The sequence below is a fragment of the Lipotes vexillifer genome, unplaced genomic scaffold, assembly GCF_000442215.2.
Source record: "Lipotes vexillifer unplaced genomic scaffold, Lipotes_vexillifer_v1.1 scaffold1288, whole genome shotgun sequence".
Lineage (NCBI taxonomy): Eukaryota > Metazoa > Chordata > Mammalia > Artiodactyla > Lipotidae > Lipotes > Lipotes vexillifer.
The window spans coordinates 775,093-789,983 of NW_006776097.1; the positions used below are offsets into that span (position 1 = coordinate 775,093).

General features: G+C 41.6%; 1 protein-coding gene across 1 annotated transcript in view; it reads right to left on the minus strand.

The window, feature by feature from the left end:
* Positions 1–12,706: 12,706 nt before the first annotated feature.
* The window catches only part of SRD5A3 (steroid 5 alpha-reductase 3), a 15,611-nt gene continuing 13,426 nt past the window's right edge, over positions 12,707–14,891 (minus strand). The window contains exons 5-6 of the mRNA XM_007450266.1: positions 14,035–14,169; positions 12,707–12,966 (exon numbers count right to left, since the gene is read on the minus strand). Of these exons, the coding sequence (XP_007450328.1) occupies positions 12,707–12,966; positions 14,035–14,169 (395 nt within the window). The remainder of the gene's footprint in view (positions 12,967–14,034; positions 14,170–14,891) is intronic.

Consider the following 14,891-nt stretch of genomic DNA (forward strand, 5'->3'; position numbering starts at 1 on the left):
ACGGGGGGACCCACTTGCCGTGGAGCGGCTGCTCCCGTGAGCCGCGGCTGGTGGGCCTGCACGTCAGGGGCCTGTGCTCCGCAGCGGCAGAGGCCGCGGCGGGGGAAGGCCCCCGGTCCCAAAAAAAAAAAAAAAAAAAAAAAATCAGTCTTTACTTCACCAAGAACCCTTCCAGTCAGAACATCTCTCCTCCCAGGTCCATTTAGGTCTGACAGCAACTGGGCCTCCAACCTCCATCCCCTCCCCCAAATTAGGGGGAATCCTCTTAGGCCGTGTCAAGTCAATGCAGGAAGTTTGGTGATGCTATAAAGGGCAAAGATGGCTGGAAACTGGGTGGGGGTGATACACTTTCACTAAAATAAAACGAGTATATTAGTGAGAAACTGGGTCAAAATTATGTGGACTACAGGAATACAAATTCATTAGACTAAATGAAGGTCTTTAAAATGAGAAGACTGTTGCAGCCATGGAGTGGGAGACCCTCTGTATCCCTCCTCCCAAGCCTTGAGTAGAGCTTCCCCACCATGAGAAGTCTGCACACACGGAGACCTGTCCCGCTCCTCCCGTGGGCAGGCCTATAGGACTATGAGGCAGTATCTCAAATGGCAGAGGAAGGCCCATTTCCACCTGCATCAGACACATCTTCCTTTGTGGACTACACCAACTTGGGAATGCTCCTGCTGCAAATGACGCAGAGAGGAAACACTAAGTTATAAGGTTGGCATCCATGATTTTCCATCCTTCCTATTCTCCAAAAAAAGTAGCTGGAGAAACAGCCTAAGAGGACAAAGTAAGTTTGTGCAAGGGCCTATCACACAGTCGAAGTAAAACCCCATCATCTATGTCAGAGAATAGCAAGCTCAAATGCCTTCAGGAACTTAAACAGAGGAAGAGAAACTGATGGGGTCTCCAGCTCTGTCTAAAGCAAGGGAGCATCCATTATCCTGCCCTAGGCTGTTGCTAAAATGAGGAGCATGACTCCAAGTTTATCAGATATTCCAAATGGTCAAGGGAGAAGCCATGGATTAGAATTTTTATGTGATATTTTCTAATTTTTAAACTGGGATTACCTTCCACTAAATGTAACAGAAAATCTAGAACACCATCTGGTATGAATTAGATAAGGTTTTCCTTTGTGAGAGGCAGTTCGGAACTAATGTAGTAGGTCCCAAGGGATCAGGGATCCAGGTTCCTTCCAGCCTTCTGCTCTATCATTCCTAGGGTGTGGCCTTTATCTTTATGACCCAGTATAGCTACTAGAGCTCTAATGGCCTGGTCCAGACAGCAGGATAGAGGACTGGCTGGAAAAAGAAGGGCCACAGGATACATGTCTTTTAAGGAAGCTGGCACAAAGCACATCTGCTTACATCTTATTGGCTAGAACCTAGCTGCATGGCCACTGTTAACTGCAATGTCACTTTTCCCAACTTCCCTTGCAGTTACGTGTGTGTGTGTACAGAGAAAGACACTTATTTTAAGGAATTGGCTCAGGTGATTGTAGGGGCTGGCAAGTCTGAAATGCTTAGGGCAGGCCAGCAGGCTGGAAGCTCAGGCAACATTTTTATATTGCAGTCCTGGAGCATAATTCCTTCTCCAGGAAACCTCAGATTTTGCTTTCAAGGACTTCGATTTATCAGATGAAGGCCACCCTCATTACTGAGGGTAATTTCCTTTACTTAAGGTAAACTAATTACAGATGTTAATCACACCTATGAAACATCTTCACAAGCAGCATCTAGATTAGTGTTTGAACAAGCCATTGAGCACCACAGCCTAGCTAAATTGACACGTAAAACTAACCATCACAGCTGCTCATTAAAAAATGTTCAAAACTGTGCTGGCAAAATAACACCCATGAGTCTGATTTGGGCTTCGGCCTGCCAGTTCGCAATCCTTCCCCTACACTAGAGCAAGGAGCTCTGTTCTTTATAGCCCTAGAATGTAACAACCCCATATACCCTCCACACAGCTGGAATCACACATGTATGATAACAAGAGGCCTGCAGTCCCACCCTTTCCGGGAGACTATACCTAGATAAATAGCTAATCTCAGGTTTTTTGTGTGTGTTTGTTTTTATTTTTGTTTTTGCCGCTGTGTTGATGGTATCTGATAAACATCCTTTTCTCTTTGACCGTGTTTTAGCTCATTAAATTATTTTCACTGTAAATTCCAAGCTTTCTGGTGCCAGTGGTTTAGGGAGAGTAGGGCGGGCTGAGGGGGCAGGCAGGGCATTTTGGCTACTAAAGCCAAACCACCAGTCACTGTGTTCCCTGAGGTCCACCCAGACAGGGATGCCACTCTTTTCCACACTCTCCTCAGACAGTTCTTTTAAACTTGCTTTTGTCTTTCAAATCTAACTTTGATACAGTCAGCCTAGAAAACTGAGGCCTGCTGCAAAGTTATTTTGTCACTAATTTGTAAGAGGGCTTTATATGAGTATTTATTTTCTCATTTTTATATGTATTACGCTTGTTTTTCCTAATTTCGTAAACACTGTTTATGATGCCTCTGTAATTCTGTACATGCAGCTTTTCTCAGTCTATTTTAACATTATAGGTACTAGAAATGTGACCCATTAAAAGCACTGATACACAAATTATATCACTTAGAAATCCATAACTTCATGAAGTCAGAAAGAGAACTAAATTTGTTTCGGGTAAATGTGCATCTTCTTTTAAAGTTGTTTTATGTAACAATCATCATACAAAAATAATTTTACTTACGTGGATCTTTCTTGTTAGCCTTATGGGAAGCAAATCTGGTTTATCTGGTTTAAATGCTTTTCCCTGATGTTTCATTTTCAAATGTAAGTCATCTCTACGGTGATTTTGTATCTACGGTAAAGTTCACTAGAAGTCGTCAGTTCTGAAGAATCCTAGAAGGGGAGGGCCCATATTGTGGTGCCATTTCTCTGATTTTGGGAAAAACAGCTCTTCGTACTTGAAAATCACAGAATGCTGACAGGACAATCTGACCGACTTACTGCTTATAAAGTATGAGTTTGACCCTCATTTGAATGGATGTTTATCCCTGTTAATCTCATGCTTTGGATGGCAAACACTATAATTTTAATCAGGATGCCAACCCACTGGAGGCATTGTCCCCAACTGTTCTTTTGTGACATCTGTTTTGGATCAAATACAGATTTTTCCTTATGCCAAATTCTGCACTCTGGCCCATAGTATTACATTATTTTACTCTTAACATAGGTAAAATGCCTACCAGTTGATAGATTTTTGTATGGAACACATTAAGAACATGCATTTTCTTGGGCTTCCCTGGCGGTGCAGTGGTTGAGAGTCCGCCTGCCGATGCAGGGGACACGGGTTCGTGGCCCGGTCCTGGAGGATCCCACATGCTGCGGAGCGGCTGGGCCCATGAGCCATAGCCGCTGAGCCAGCGTGTCCGGAGCCTGTGCTCCGCAACGGGAGAGGCCACAACAGTGAGAGGCCCACGTACTACAAAAAAAAAAAAAAAAAAGAACATGCATTTTCTTGCGTATCTTGCTCTTTTCTACACTTCTTAAGCATTCATAGCACAAACTGTCTTCAATAATGGCTTATGATGAAAATTTGTCATTCTCTGACCTGACCAGGGCTGGCTACATAATTTGCTGGGCCCAGTGCAGAATGAAAATGTGGGACCCTAGTTCAAAAGCAGGGAAAAAAGTGCAGTTAAAGGTGCTAGTGTAATAGGGGTAATGGTGATAAACGGGAAACTCAGTGAACTTAAAAATTGCAAAAATAATATTTGGGGGGGGTCAATATTCTATATGCCATAAACAACAACAGTATATTAATGTGATATCTTGATCATGAAAATTTTTCTGGCTCACCTGTCTGCAAATTAAGATTTATACTTGTCATTTTATTTTCAACAGGTAAGAAATTCATTTCAGTTTTTTTTTCCATGAGATATGACTGAAAATATCAGTCACTCTTGGCAAACGCAAGATCACAAGTTATGACCATTTGCATTCTGAAAAGGATCTTTCTGCTGATGCAACTGTTAAGAAAATTTTATAGGCTGTGACAACACTGATAAATTTCTAATAACATTTTGAGATATAAATTTTAGTAGTTCTATTCTAGTGTTGATTCTTGTGCAGCTATTTTTCTAAACAGATTTTTCACATGAATACATTTTATGTAAGTCTGAATTTAATTTTAAGTATAAATTTATATAATAGCATTTTAATGTTTCCTTAGACATGGGGAAATGTTTTCTGAAACTGAAAGTGACTTTATGGTTTGAGTATAAATCAAAAGGCCTGTTTATGCTTTCTGTTGTTGTAGCTTCAGTTACAAGGAAAAAGATTTAATTGCCTTCCTCATTAACAATTGGTTCATTCAGACCTTCAAATGAAAACAGTGTTTTTTAAAAACTGAAGAATAGTTGATTTCAATAACATAATATTAGTTTTGGGTGTACAGTATAGTCATTCGATGTCTTTATAGTTATAGTCTGTATAAAGTTATTGTAAAATACTGGCTATATTCCGTGCTGTATATTACATCCTTGTATCTTACTTATTTTATACCTAGTAGTTTGTACCTCTTAATCCCCTACCCCTATATTGCCTTTCCTCCTACCTCTTTCCCCAGCAGTAACCACTAGTTTGTTCTCTGTATCTGCAAGTCTGTTTCTGTTTTGTTACATTCGTCTTTTTGGATTCCACATATAAGTGATAACACAGTATTTGTCTCTCTCTGACTTATTCCACTAAGTATAATACCCTCCAAGTCCATCCATGTTGTTGAAATGGCAAAATTTCATTTTTTAATGGCTGAGTAATATTCCACTATATATATATACCACATCTTTCTAGTGTTCTTTTCTGTAGAATATGATGATCTTTATATTTAATTTCTATTTCTACATGTGTGGTTATTTGCTTCACCATGTTGCAGCAGTTTTCAAAACTAGAGATTCTAAATCCTTTAAGAATTCTAATAATTCCCTGATAGGCTTTATTGCAATGTTCATGTATTTTGTGTTTGTTTTTGTTTTTAGTGGTATGTGGGCCTCTCACTGTTGTGGCCTCTCCCGTTGCGGAGCACAGGCTCCGGACATGCAGGCTCAGTGGCCATGGCTCACAGGCCCAGCCGCTCCACGGCATGTGGGATCTTCGTGGACCGGGGCACGAACCTGTGTCCCCTGCATCGGCGGGCAGACTCTCAACCACTGCGCCACCAGGGAAGCCCTGTTCATGTATTTTGTACTAATTTACTGATAAAGTCTGCTGCCTGAGTGCCAGCAGTTCCTGTCCCAGGGTCAGGCTGATGAGTTCATATTTGTGCGGATGACAGGGACTTGCCAGCTGGCTTCCCACTGCAGGTCCTGGTGCTGCCCCTGTGCAGAGCCCCTTCCCACCTGTCGAGCCAGTGCTGCCACAGCTGTTGCCTCCGTTTCTGCTGTTGCCGTCACCATCCCCACTGCCGTGCAGGCCCAGGAACCTGCCCGGCTGCAGCGAGCTCCTCGGAGGCGTGTGTGCGCATGCTGGGTTGCCTGCACTGCCCGAGCCCTCTGTGCACGTGCAAGCATAACCTCTGGTTACGTTTCCACTGTTCACGTGCATATTCCATTGTCCTATCAGACTTCACTTACCAAACACAAGTTCAAAAATAAAATTATTAAGAATTTCAAGACAGGAACAGCAGAGGATTAAACCAAGCGTGGGGTCCTTCTGAGAGAAGGGCCCTGGGAGACTGCACAGCTCATATGCTCGCGAAGCTGCATATGGTTGCATAGTCTGTCAAGTGTCAGGATTTGAACTGGAAGAACATGAGGTGGTAGGGAAATGATGAAACTGACAGATTCCCTCCATGACTTTAACTTAAGGAAATAGGTTGTTGATAAATCTTTGTCATCCTCATACTGAAATGTGTGCTTATTGAGAGCAAGAATCGTGTCTTATGTAACCCGGTACGCACCACAGAGCCTACCTCCATGCTTTGGATATAGCAGATGTTAAATAAATTTGGTTGAATAGATAAATTGCTATTCTTCTGTTTTCAGAGGGGTAACACCTAAAGACCTGGCCACAGTTAGATCATCTTTTTATGTAAGTCACTAACCTGATCAAAGTCAGTGTAAAAAACTCTGATCTGATTGTCTGATCCAGGAGGAGGAATATTGTTAGTAATCATTGTTTCCTGTAGCGATTCTCTAAATCTGCCTGTTTTTAAACTTCCTGAGTTTGGCGGGAACCCTTCTGCCTTTCCCTGGACTTAAAGAGAATCTCATAATTGATTTCCATTTTTTTTCTCCTTTGTTTCCTGAGGGGACTTAATTCTTTTCCAGACCCAAGATTAAGATGGCATTATTCTTTACCCAGACTTTCCAAAGGTGATTTTGTAAATATTGTCTTAGACCTAACGATGAAAGACTGCTGACTAGGGAAATCTAATCAGCAAGTGGGAGATGAAGGGAAGGAGTCAAGTCTATAATTCTGCCTGTAACTTTTTATTAAAAACTGTCTTCTATAGTAGGCAAATCAGGGTGCTGCTCCATCAAGTAGCACAAGTACTCACCTTGGGGGCTTCCTTGTTTCACTTACTGTATAAAAGTTTGAATTTAGGGTAATAAAAACAGACCTTGTTGAGTCATGAAAATGGAAGATAGGCCTGGATTCTGCAGGGCAGTTGCAATAAGTGCTCAGTCTACAGACAGCCAGGCCCTTTGCCAACCTGTACTAACCAGTGTTAAGGTCTATCCACAGCCCAAAATTCCTGTCGATCTTGATAAGTCTACACTCTATGAATAAGTAAAATTTATTAGTATGCATGCCAAAATGGCACACTCAGATGTTACTTATTCATACTGACACACCCTGATACTATCAGGCGCTTCCAATTCTAAATTACCACACATTCCAGAGGATGCGATCCAGGGAATACAAATAACATTCATCTGGGTTAATAAGAGCCTATGTCCCTCTTATATAAAACAACAACAAGAACAACAATAAAACTTACTGATGGGACCTCAGCCCTGGTGACATCTTGACTGCAGTGAATTCTCGAGGCAGAGGCACCCGGCTAAGTTGTACCTGAAATCCTGACCCACAGAAACTACGAGAGACGTTTGCTGTTTTATGCTGCTAAGATTTGGAGTACGTCATTACACAGCAGCAGATGATCCGACTTAAAGGGGGTGCGGGGGTCAGCCACGTGGCCCTCTGGAGGAGGAGCACTCTATGCAGAACAGCCAGTGCAAAGGCCCTAAAATAGGAGCATGGCGGATATGTATATGGGACAGCAAGGAGGCCAGTGTGTAGGAAGAGGGAATGAGGGTAAGAATAGGAGATGAGGTAAGGGAGATGACTGGGGGTCAGATCATATGGGAAGCTAGTAGGTTACTGGAGTAACTTTGGCCTTGATCTGAGAGAAATTGGGAGCTGTTGCAGGGTTTTGAGAGTAGTGGCATGATCTACGTTTCTGAAAGATCACTCTGGCTTGTGCTGAGAAGCAGCTGCAGAGAATAAGGGAGAAAGCTAGGACACCAATTGAGTCTGGGGCAGTAAATTAGGCAAGAAATGATGGTGGCTAAAATCAAGATGGTAGCTCACGGAGTTAATGTAACAGGGATGACTTCTGGATATAGAACCACTGATTGGTCTGCGGGGCATGAGAGACAGAGAAGAGTCAAGGAAGACCTCATCACTTTCAGTTTGAGTAATAAAGAAATGGGAAGATTGTAGGAGGATCAGGTGTGGGGATGAGGAAAATCAGAAATTCACATTTAATCACATCTATCAAGATATCTATTACACACCAAGTAGAGACATTAAGCAGGAAATTGGACATATGAGTCTAGAGTTGGGGAATGATGTTTAGGCTGGATATATATATTTAGAAGTTGTCAGTATACAAATAGTATTTAAAGCCATGAGACTGTATGAGATCACCATCTAAAGACAGAGGGACCAAGGGACCAAGAACTGGGAATTGGTGTATTCCTACATTCAGAAGTCAGGATAGAGAGAAGGAATTGTAGAGAAACCTGGGAAGGAACAGCCAGGGGAAAACTGGTAGGGGGAAAACTCGGAGTGTGTGGAGTCTTGGAGTCAATTAAAGGAAGTGTATCAAGGTGAAGTGGCAGACCACCGCTGCTGTGTTGGTATGACTACTGAGAAGTGACCGCTGGATTTAGCATGGACTTTCAAGAGCAGTGTCAGTTGAGCCATGAGGTCTGGACAGTGACTGGAATGGGTTTCAGTGAGAGAAAAAGAACTGGAGCTAGTTAAGAACAAAATAACTCTTTCTAGTTTTGCTGCAAAGCCACCAGAAAAATCAGGTGGTATCTGGTGAGGGCAATGGGGTTAGGTTTTAAAAAGGTATTTTTCTGCTGATGGGAAAATTGAGAAATGGCAAAACTTTGCTGATTTAGTAGGAGGAAGAGTGGCTAACCAATGTCCTTAGGTAGACTCTAGTGCCCAAGTAGAGGGCCTAGCTTTGAGTAGAAACCCAGAGAGATTGTTTAGTCTCAGGAAAAAATTGTAAATGACTTTGAAATGAGCAAAAAATATTACTGGTGCCCTGTCCAGCACAACTCCTCAGGTTATCTGCACCTCGTCTTTGAGCTATTTTGCAACTTTGTAAGCCGCAGACTCTTGGTACTGGTTCTAACATCTTACTAGTTCCTTCATTATGAGTTCAATAAAATCTTTGGCACACGTTCATTTTGTATTTGTATGAGAATCATGATTATACATCCTCTTTTAAAAAGAAAGTATCCTTCAATAGTAACGAGGGCGGACAACATAAATGGGCAAACGCTTAGGTGGGTAAGGAGGTAGTGGTGGTAACGGTGGAAGCTGTCTTCCAGTAGCTTCATTTTCCTGAGGACAGGGATGTGACACAGTCAGCAGAGTGGGAGAGTGAATGAACTGGGGAAGTTTAGTATGACTGCAGCAGTGAATACCACTTGAGGTTAACGGCCATGAATTCGAAGGGGGATGCTGGTGGACTGTACTTTTCCAGCCACAGTTCGGTTGCATAGGTGCACACACCAAGGAGGGAGGGTTCAATTTAACCAGGGGTGTGCCTTGGTTAAACCACCAGGAAGAAGCAATGTGGGGAGGCAAGAGAGTTGGGGATATATACAAAGAATGATTAGAGTGATTCACTTAAGCAGGGTAAGGAGATATGACTCAGAAAAGGTGAAGGATGACGTTCTATTAACAGACTGGAGGTCCCAATGGGGTGGAAACACTTGGAGTTGCTATACTAGAACAATAAGCTGGGGAGACAGGAGCTGGTAATCAGAGAAGCAAAATATTCTACTTGGGGCCAGCATCCTAGCATCTGGACATTCTACTGTTTGAGGGTCACTTACCTGTTAACCACCAGACTCCTCTTTTAGTGTGTGGAAGCAGAGATGTTTTGCATGGAGTGCTTACTTCCCCTTCTCCTAGTTTAATTCTTATGGTCTTTCTCAATGAGACGATTCCATGAAGTCAAGTTTTGTTTTCTTCAAGAGTGAACAGAATCTGCAGACAGACAGGCAGCACGATGAGCAGGGTCTCTCTGGAAGGCTGTGCAGTCTGTGCACTGCACAAAGGACCGCAGGCTGAAGGGTGAGTGGGCTGAGATCCAGCTCAAGCTCTGCTCACCGAGCTGCAGTTCTATCACCAGCTGCCTTTTGTGTCCACGAAGGTTCATGCCCTGCTCTTGTGGGGATGTTCTAGAGTAACGACTTATCTAATTCACAGAAAGATGCTATGTAGACCAAGGAGCCCTGATAAAAACTGCACATGTGCTATGAGGCTTTACCCAGAGGGCTAGGCTCAGGAGGCAGATAAGTCTTTCTGTAGAGAAATCTCTTGTGATCTTTTGTCCTCTAAGCATTTCAAGTGTTCAGAGTCTTTTTGAAGGAAGAGACCTGATATTATATGCATAGAGTAGCTCTCTGTTTCCCCAAAACCAATACATGGCTTTCTAGATCATTGGTATTTGAGAAAAATGATGAAGTATGCAACACGTGAATTACTTAGGGATCACTGCCACCTCCACTGTTTCTTGTCCATTTATCAGAAAAATCTTAGACTAATGTAAGACACTGATAAAAATCAGCTGAATATTTTTTTTTTCTGATAAGCAATGTAGGCGAGTGGGCAGAAATTGCTTAGATAGGTGTAAAAATTTCTACTTGCTCATTTACTATTTTAAGACCTTTAATACAACAGTTCATTTTGAGATATGTTACTTATCAATGGTCTTTGAATTTTCAGGTAACTTCAGTTATGCAAATGTTTACAGTCTCCTTAAACTATCCATTAAGCTTCATATACAAGTACCGGCAAAGGCTTTTTTTGGGGATAGGAATTCTAGCAATAACCACTCATTGAATTAAAAACATAATACAGAACAAAGCTTTGTGGAGACAAAATAATCCATGCTACTGAAAGCAAATGTTAGTACAGAGGATGAGCTACAACTTGGAGACTTAAAAACAAAGGCTATTTTCAGTACACTTTCATAGTCAGTAGCTAATCCAGGGAATGCTGTCATGAGGTAGCTCAGTATCATTTTCCCGAACTTAATAGTAACAGAGAATTAAAGAGTAAAGCTATTCAACTAAGCCAAGAGGAAAATCAAGACTCTCCAGCCCCAAGCTATTTCTGGATTATCCACGTCAAGAATCTGCAGACTCTCTCTGGTGTTCTCCCTTTAGGCACATGGACTATTTTTACCAGCACAAAGAGCAACGTTGACTGTGATCTTCCAAGCACAATTCTCAATTATTCTCCACGGCTGAAATTTCATCAAAGACCACACAACTTTGTTCGGAGCCTCTTTGAGGACATCACTACATCCTTTTCTGTCTTCACCTAGAAATGCAATGTCTGGGCAAGGAAGGGGGAGGGAGAGTAGAAGACAGAAGCATGAGAAGGATGGCAAGAACGTGGGGAGCACAGAGCTGACTGGGAACCCTCTCTCATGGCCCGACAGGCTTTTTCCACAGGGAATGCTCATTATTTTACTTAAAAGTACAATGAAAATCCAGAATAGCAGACAAATTCCTAGTCTAACCTAGTATAAAACCGTATGCTAAAGCAAAATACATTTTTCTCCCCAAATAATATGCTAAAATTATTTATGCCATTTGTGTGGCAATTAAGACCAAAATGCAATACGCTTTACATTTCTGCTGTAGAAAGTTTTGTTCCTGAGTCCCGGTCCTGAGGATGGCAAATCTAAATGATAAATGAAATGAATATGTCACTTATTAGATGGAACAGCTGATGGAAGTGGTATTTGATTATTGGGAGAAAATGCTACTTCAGAAATCTAAGAACTTTAGAAAATGTGCTGATATACATATATTGAAAGTTGGATTAAAAAGAATCTGTTTACCAGCTTCGGTTTACTACTCCAGAGATGCAGGTGGGGAGGATATTCTTAGACTGTGCCTTCCATGTGTGTCTGGTTAATAATGAGGGGCTTTCCCCCATAGCATGGTAAATCTTAGTGCAAAACTTTAGTACCTAGTAGACTATAAGAAGATATCTGTATAAAAGAAATAAAGTTAATACCTCAGCCAGTAAGCCAATAAATCTTATGCTGCACGAATGTGCAGTTTTTTACTGCGTTGCTCAGGCTATGGTATTATTTTCTACTTTCACACCATGCAGTTATATCCACTTGATTTAAGCATGGATATTTTCTTTAACATAAGCTATCTTAAGTGTAAACTTCATTTTTAAATATCTTCAGATTCATTCTATTAGTTAAAATGCACTCAGGCAGACATTAATCCAATTTGAATAACTATATATGAATGAGGCTACAGCACTATCCAATACCGAGTGTAAGTCAGTTCCATTCATGAAGGCTTTTTATGCATAAATATAAAAATATTTTATTTCAGATGCTTACACTTTTAAGGTACTCCCTAGAAAGGGATGTCAAAAAAATATTAAATAAAAGAGGTTTCAAACTTTGTTAGGCTATGATTTGAGGGGGAAATGACTATTGATGGTTACATAGCTGGAAATCTTTGTGGTAATAAGTATAAGCTAACGTCAATAAACTCACTTTTCCCAGAATCCACTGTTGTGAAATTATACATTGTTGTTATTTTCAAAGGCTATTCAGCTTTGACTGATATGCAACAAGCAGTTACTGAGCATCTGCTATATTGCTTATTGTGTAGTCTAGTTAATTTGTCTGTAGCAAAAACAAAGCCACAGATGACCTTATCTCTTCCACTGTGTGTGTGTGTGTTTGAAGATGTTTGTATATTCTTGATTAGTTTGTTTTTGAAGCAGCTTGGAAAAGTCTCATCTACTTTTTAGCATTTGGTTGCTTTTATAAAGCATCTTAGAAAACAGACAAAGCACTCCCAGGTCTGCCAGAAGTATTTCTTCTCTGAAGACTCAATTTCTTCCATTGTTTAAAAAAATTTTATTTATTTTGCCACGCTGAGCAGCAAGTGAGATCTTAGTTCCCCAACCAGGGACTGAACCCATGCCCCCTGCAGTGGAAGTGCGGAGCCTTAACCATTGGACTGCCAAGGAAGTCCCAAGACTCATTTTCTTGAGTGGTATTGCTTTGCTCATGCGCTGAAGACTTCTGGTAACAGAAATGGACCAGAGAGTTTCAAACAGTTCTACAGAAATTGTACTTTGGTCTCTAAACTTCGTTGTCCTTGGGAATTGAAACTGTCACCTGGTGTGCATTCCTCATAACTGAGATTATCTTAAAACAGAAATGGTAGGAAAGCTTTCCTGTGCTTCGGGTAGGAGACGAATTTGCTTTTGTAGAATTTGTGGCTGAGGAAAGCAGACAGGGCCTGGCTGAAGAAGACATATGTTACCACGAGCCACCAAGTTAAGTTGTGGAAACCAAAGGTGACAGCCATGGAAATGTAGATCATCAGCTCTGCCAAGTAGTTAGGGGAAGAAACGTATTCAAACCAGTCTCCAAAAGGGATTCGGTGGTTACAGTGAATGACCACTCCTGAAATGGAAAAAGAAGATACCCTGAACATTTGAAGTTGCCAAAACAAAGTTTCACCACTTCACCCTCCAAATAATTTATAAAACTCATTTAGAAAAAGGTGTCACAGACCTGTACAAACCACCATCCTGTCACACCTCCATTGTCATTCTACTACATATTAAAAAGTCACATGCTGAGGTTATACTAACAACTGTAAATAAGTTTCTCCAACAATCCTCCAAGTTATTAAGAGCTCAGACTCCAGAGTCAGACTGCATGAGTTCAAATCCTAGCTCTGCCACTTACAAGCTGTGTAACTTTAGATAAGTTGCTTAACCTCTCTGTGCCTCTCTTTCCTCATCTATAAAATGAGGATAAGACTGTACCTGCCTAAAGCGAGTAACTGTGAAGTTACATGTACAGCATTCAGAACAGAGCCGGCACAAAGTAAGCACTTGATAAACGCTGAATAGTACTAATCCATTTTTAATATTTCAAAAAGTCTAATAAAAACTGTAGCTGTGATAAGTCAACACAAGTTAACACAAGTCAAGGTTTTTTTGCTTTAGCTGGAATGATACTAACTTGGCACAGTAATACTAGGGCTCACATGCTGGTTAGACACATATATGCAGTGTAGGTCCCAAAAGGTAGGCACAGAATAGAGTCGTAGAATGTCAGGGCTAGATGGTGCCAGGGAGGTCTTTCAGTAAAATGCTCTCATTTTACAGATGGGAAGATCAAAACCCAGAGAGTCTTGTCAAAAATGAGCATTTGAGGGCTTCCCTGGTGGTGCAATGGTTGAGAGTCCGCCTGTTGATGCAGGGGACGCGGGTTCATGCCCCGGTCCTGGAAGATCCCACATGCCGCGGAGCGGCTGGGCCCGTGAGCCATGGCCACTGAGCCTGCGTGTCCGGAGCCTGTGCTCCGCAACGGGAGAGGCCCGCATACCGCAAGAAAAAAAAAAAAAGAGCATTTGATAGATTAGTCAACTAATTAGGGCAGGAAAGAAAAGAGAGAAGGAATATGTACACCTAACTTCTGAGGGCTAAAATCCACATGCAGTGGTTCTAAAAGATATCTCACCTGCTTTATTTTTCCTGAGATTGCCGAGAATGACATGACACTTATACTGATGGACAGATGACCAGGTGAACATCATCATTCCGAGGATATGGAACCACCGAGCTTGCATCAAGAGATTTTTCCCTATCACATAGACTACAGAAATAAGAATTATCTTATTAGCCAGCTCTGCAAAATTTCAGAGGCTCAGAGCATTAAAAAAATCATATAATCAGTAGAACACCATTACCTACTTATTCTGTTCTTCACGACTGGAAAATCATCCTGCTATAATTTCCCAAGTACAGAGGGGAGAACAGCATCCCTGTGGATGAGGGAGGCATGCTCCTCAGCCAGGGGCAGCTTCAGGGGCCCCTGGCAGAGAATTCCACATCAACACATTCTCTTGCTCCTTGTTCAAGTGCTTCAAGCACATGGGTCAGCTGTGTCTCCCCCTCTCATGATGTACTCTTGTGTGGTGAGGCTACTTTGCACTTTTATTTCCAAGCCTGGTTTTATGTCCTCTTTCTTACAGTCTGTCAGAAAAACACTTCCTAAAGGATCTCATCCCGAGCCATTTCTAAGGAAACCTTTAATGCTGACTTGACTGGCTCTGGCCAATGAAGAAAATCACTGGAAGTAAAGGCTAACAGTGGAACTTCTCAAAAAGAGGAGAAATGGAAACAGCAAGATAAAGACCAAAACAGTATCCCTTTCTGATTAGAGAGAACCTAGTCAGAGACATTTCGTTTCAGGAGTAGAAACACTCAAAAGTTTCATCTTCTTTCTTCTCCAGCTACCAAGAAGACGTAAAGAATGCAGGTTTTCTAAGGACTGGCATTAGAAAAACAAATTAAGGACTTCCCTATGTTCAGCAG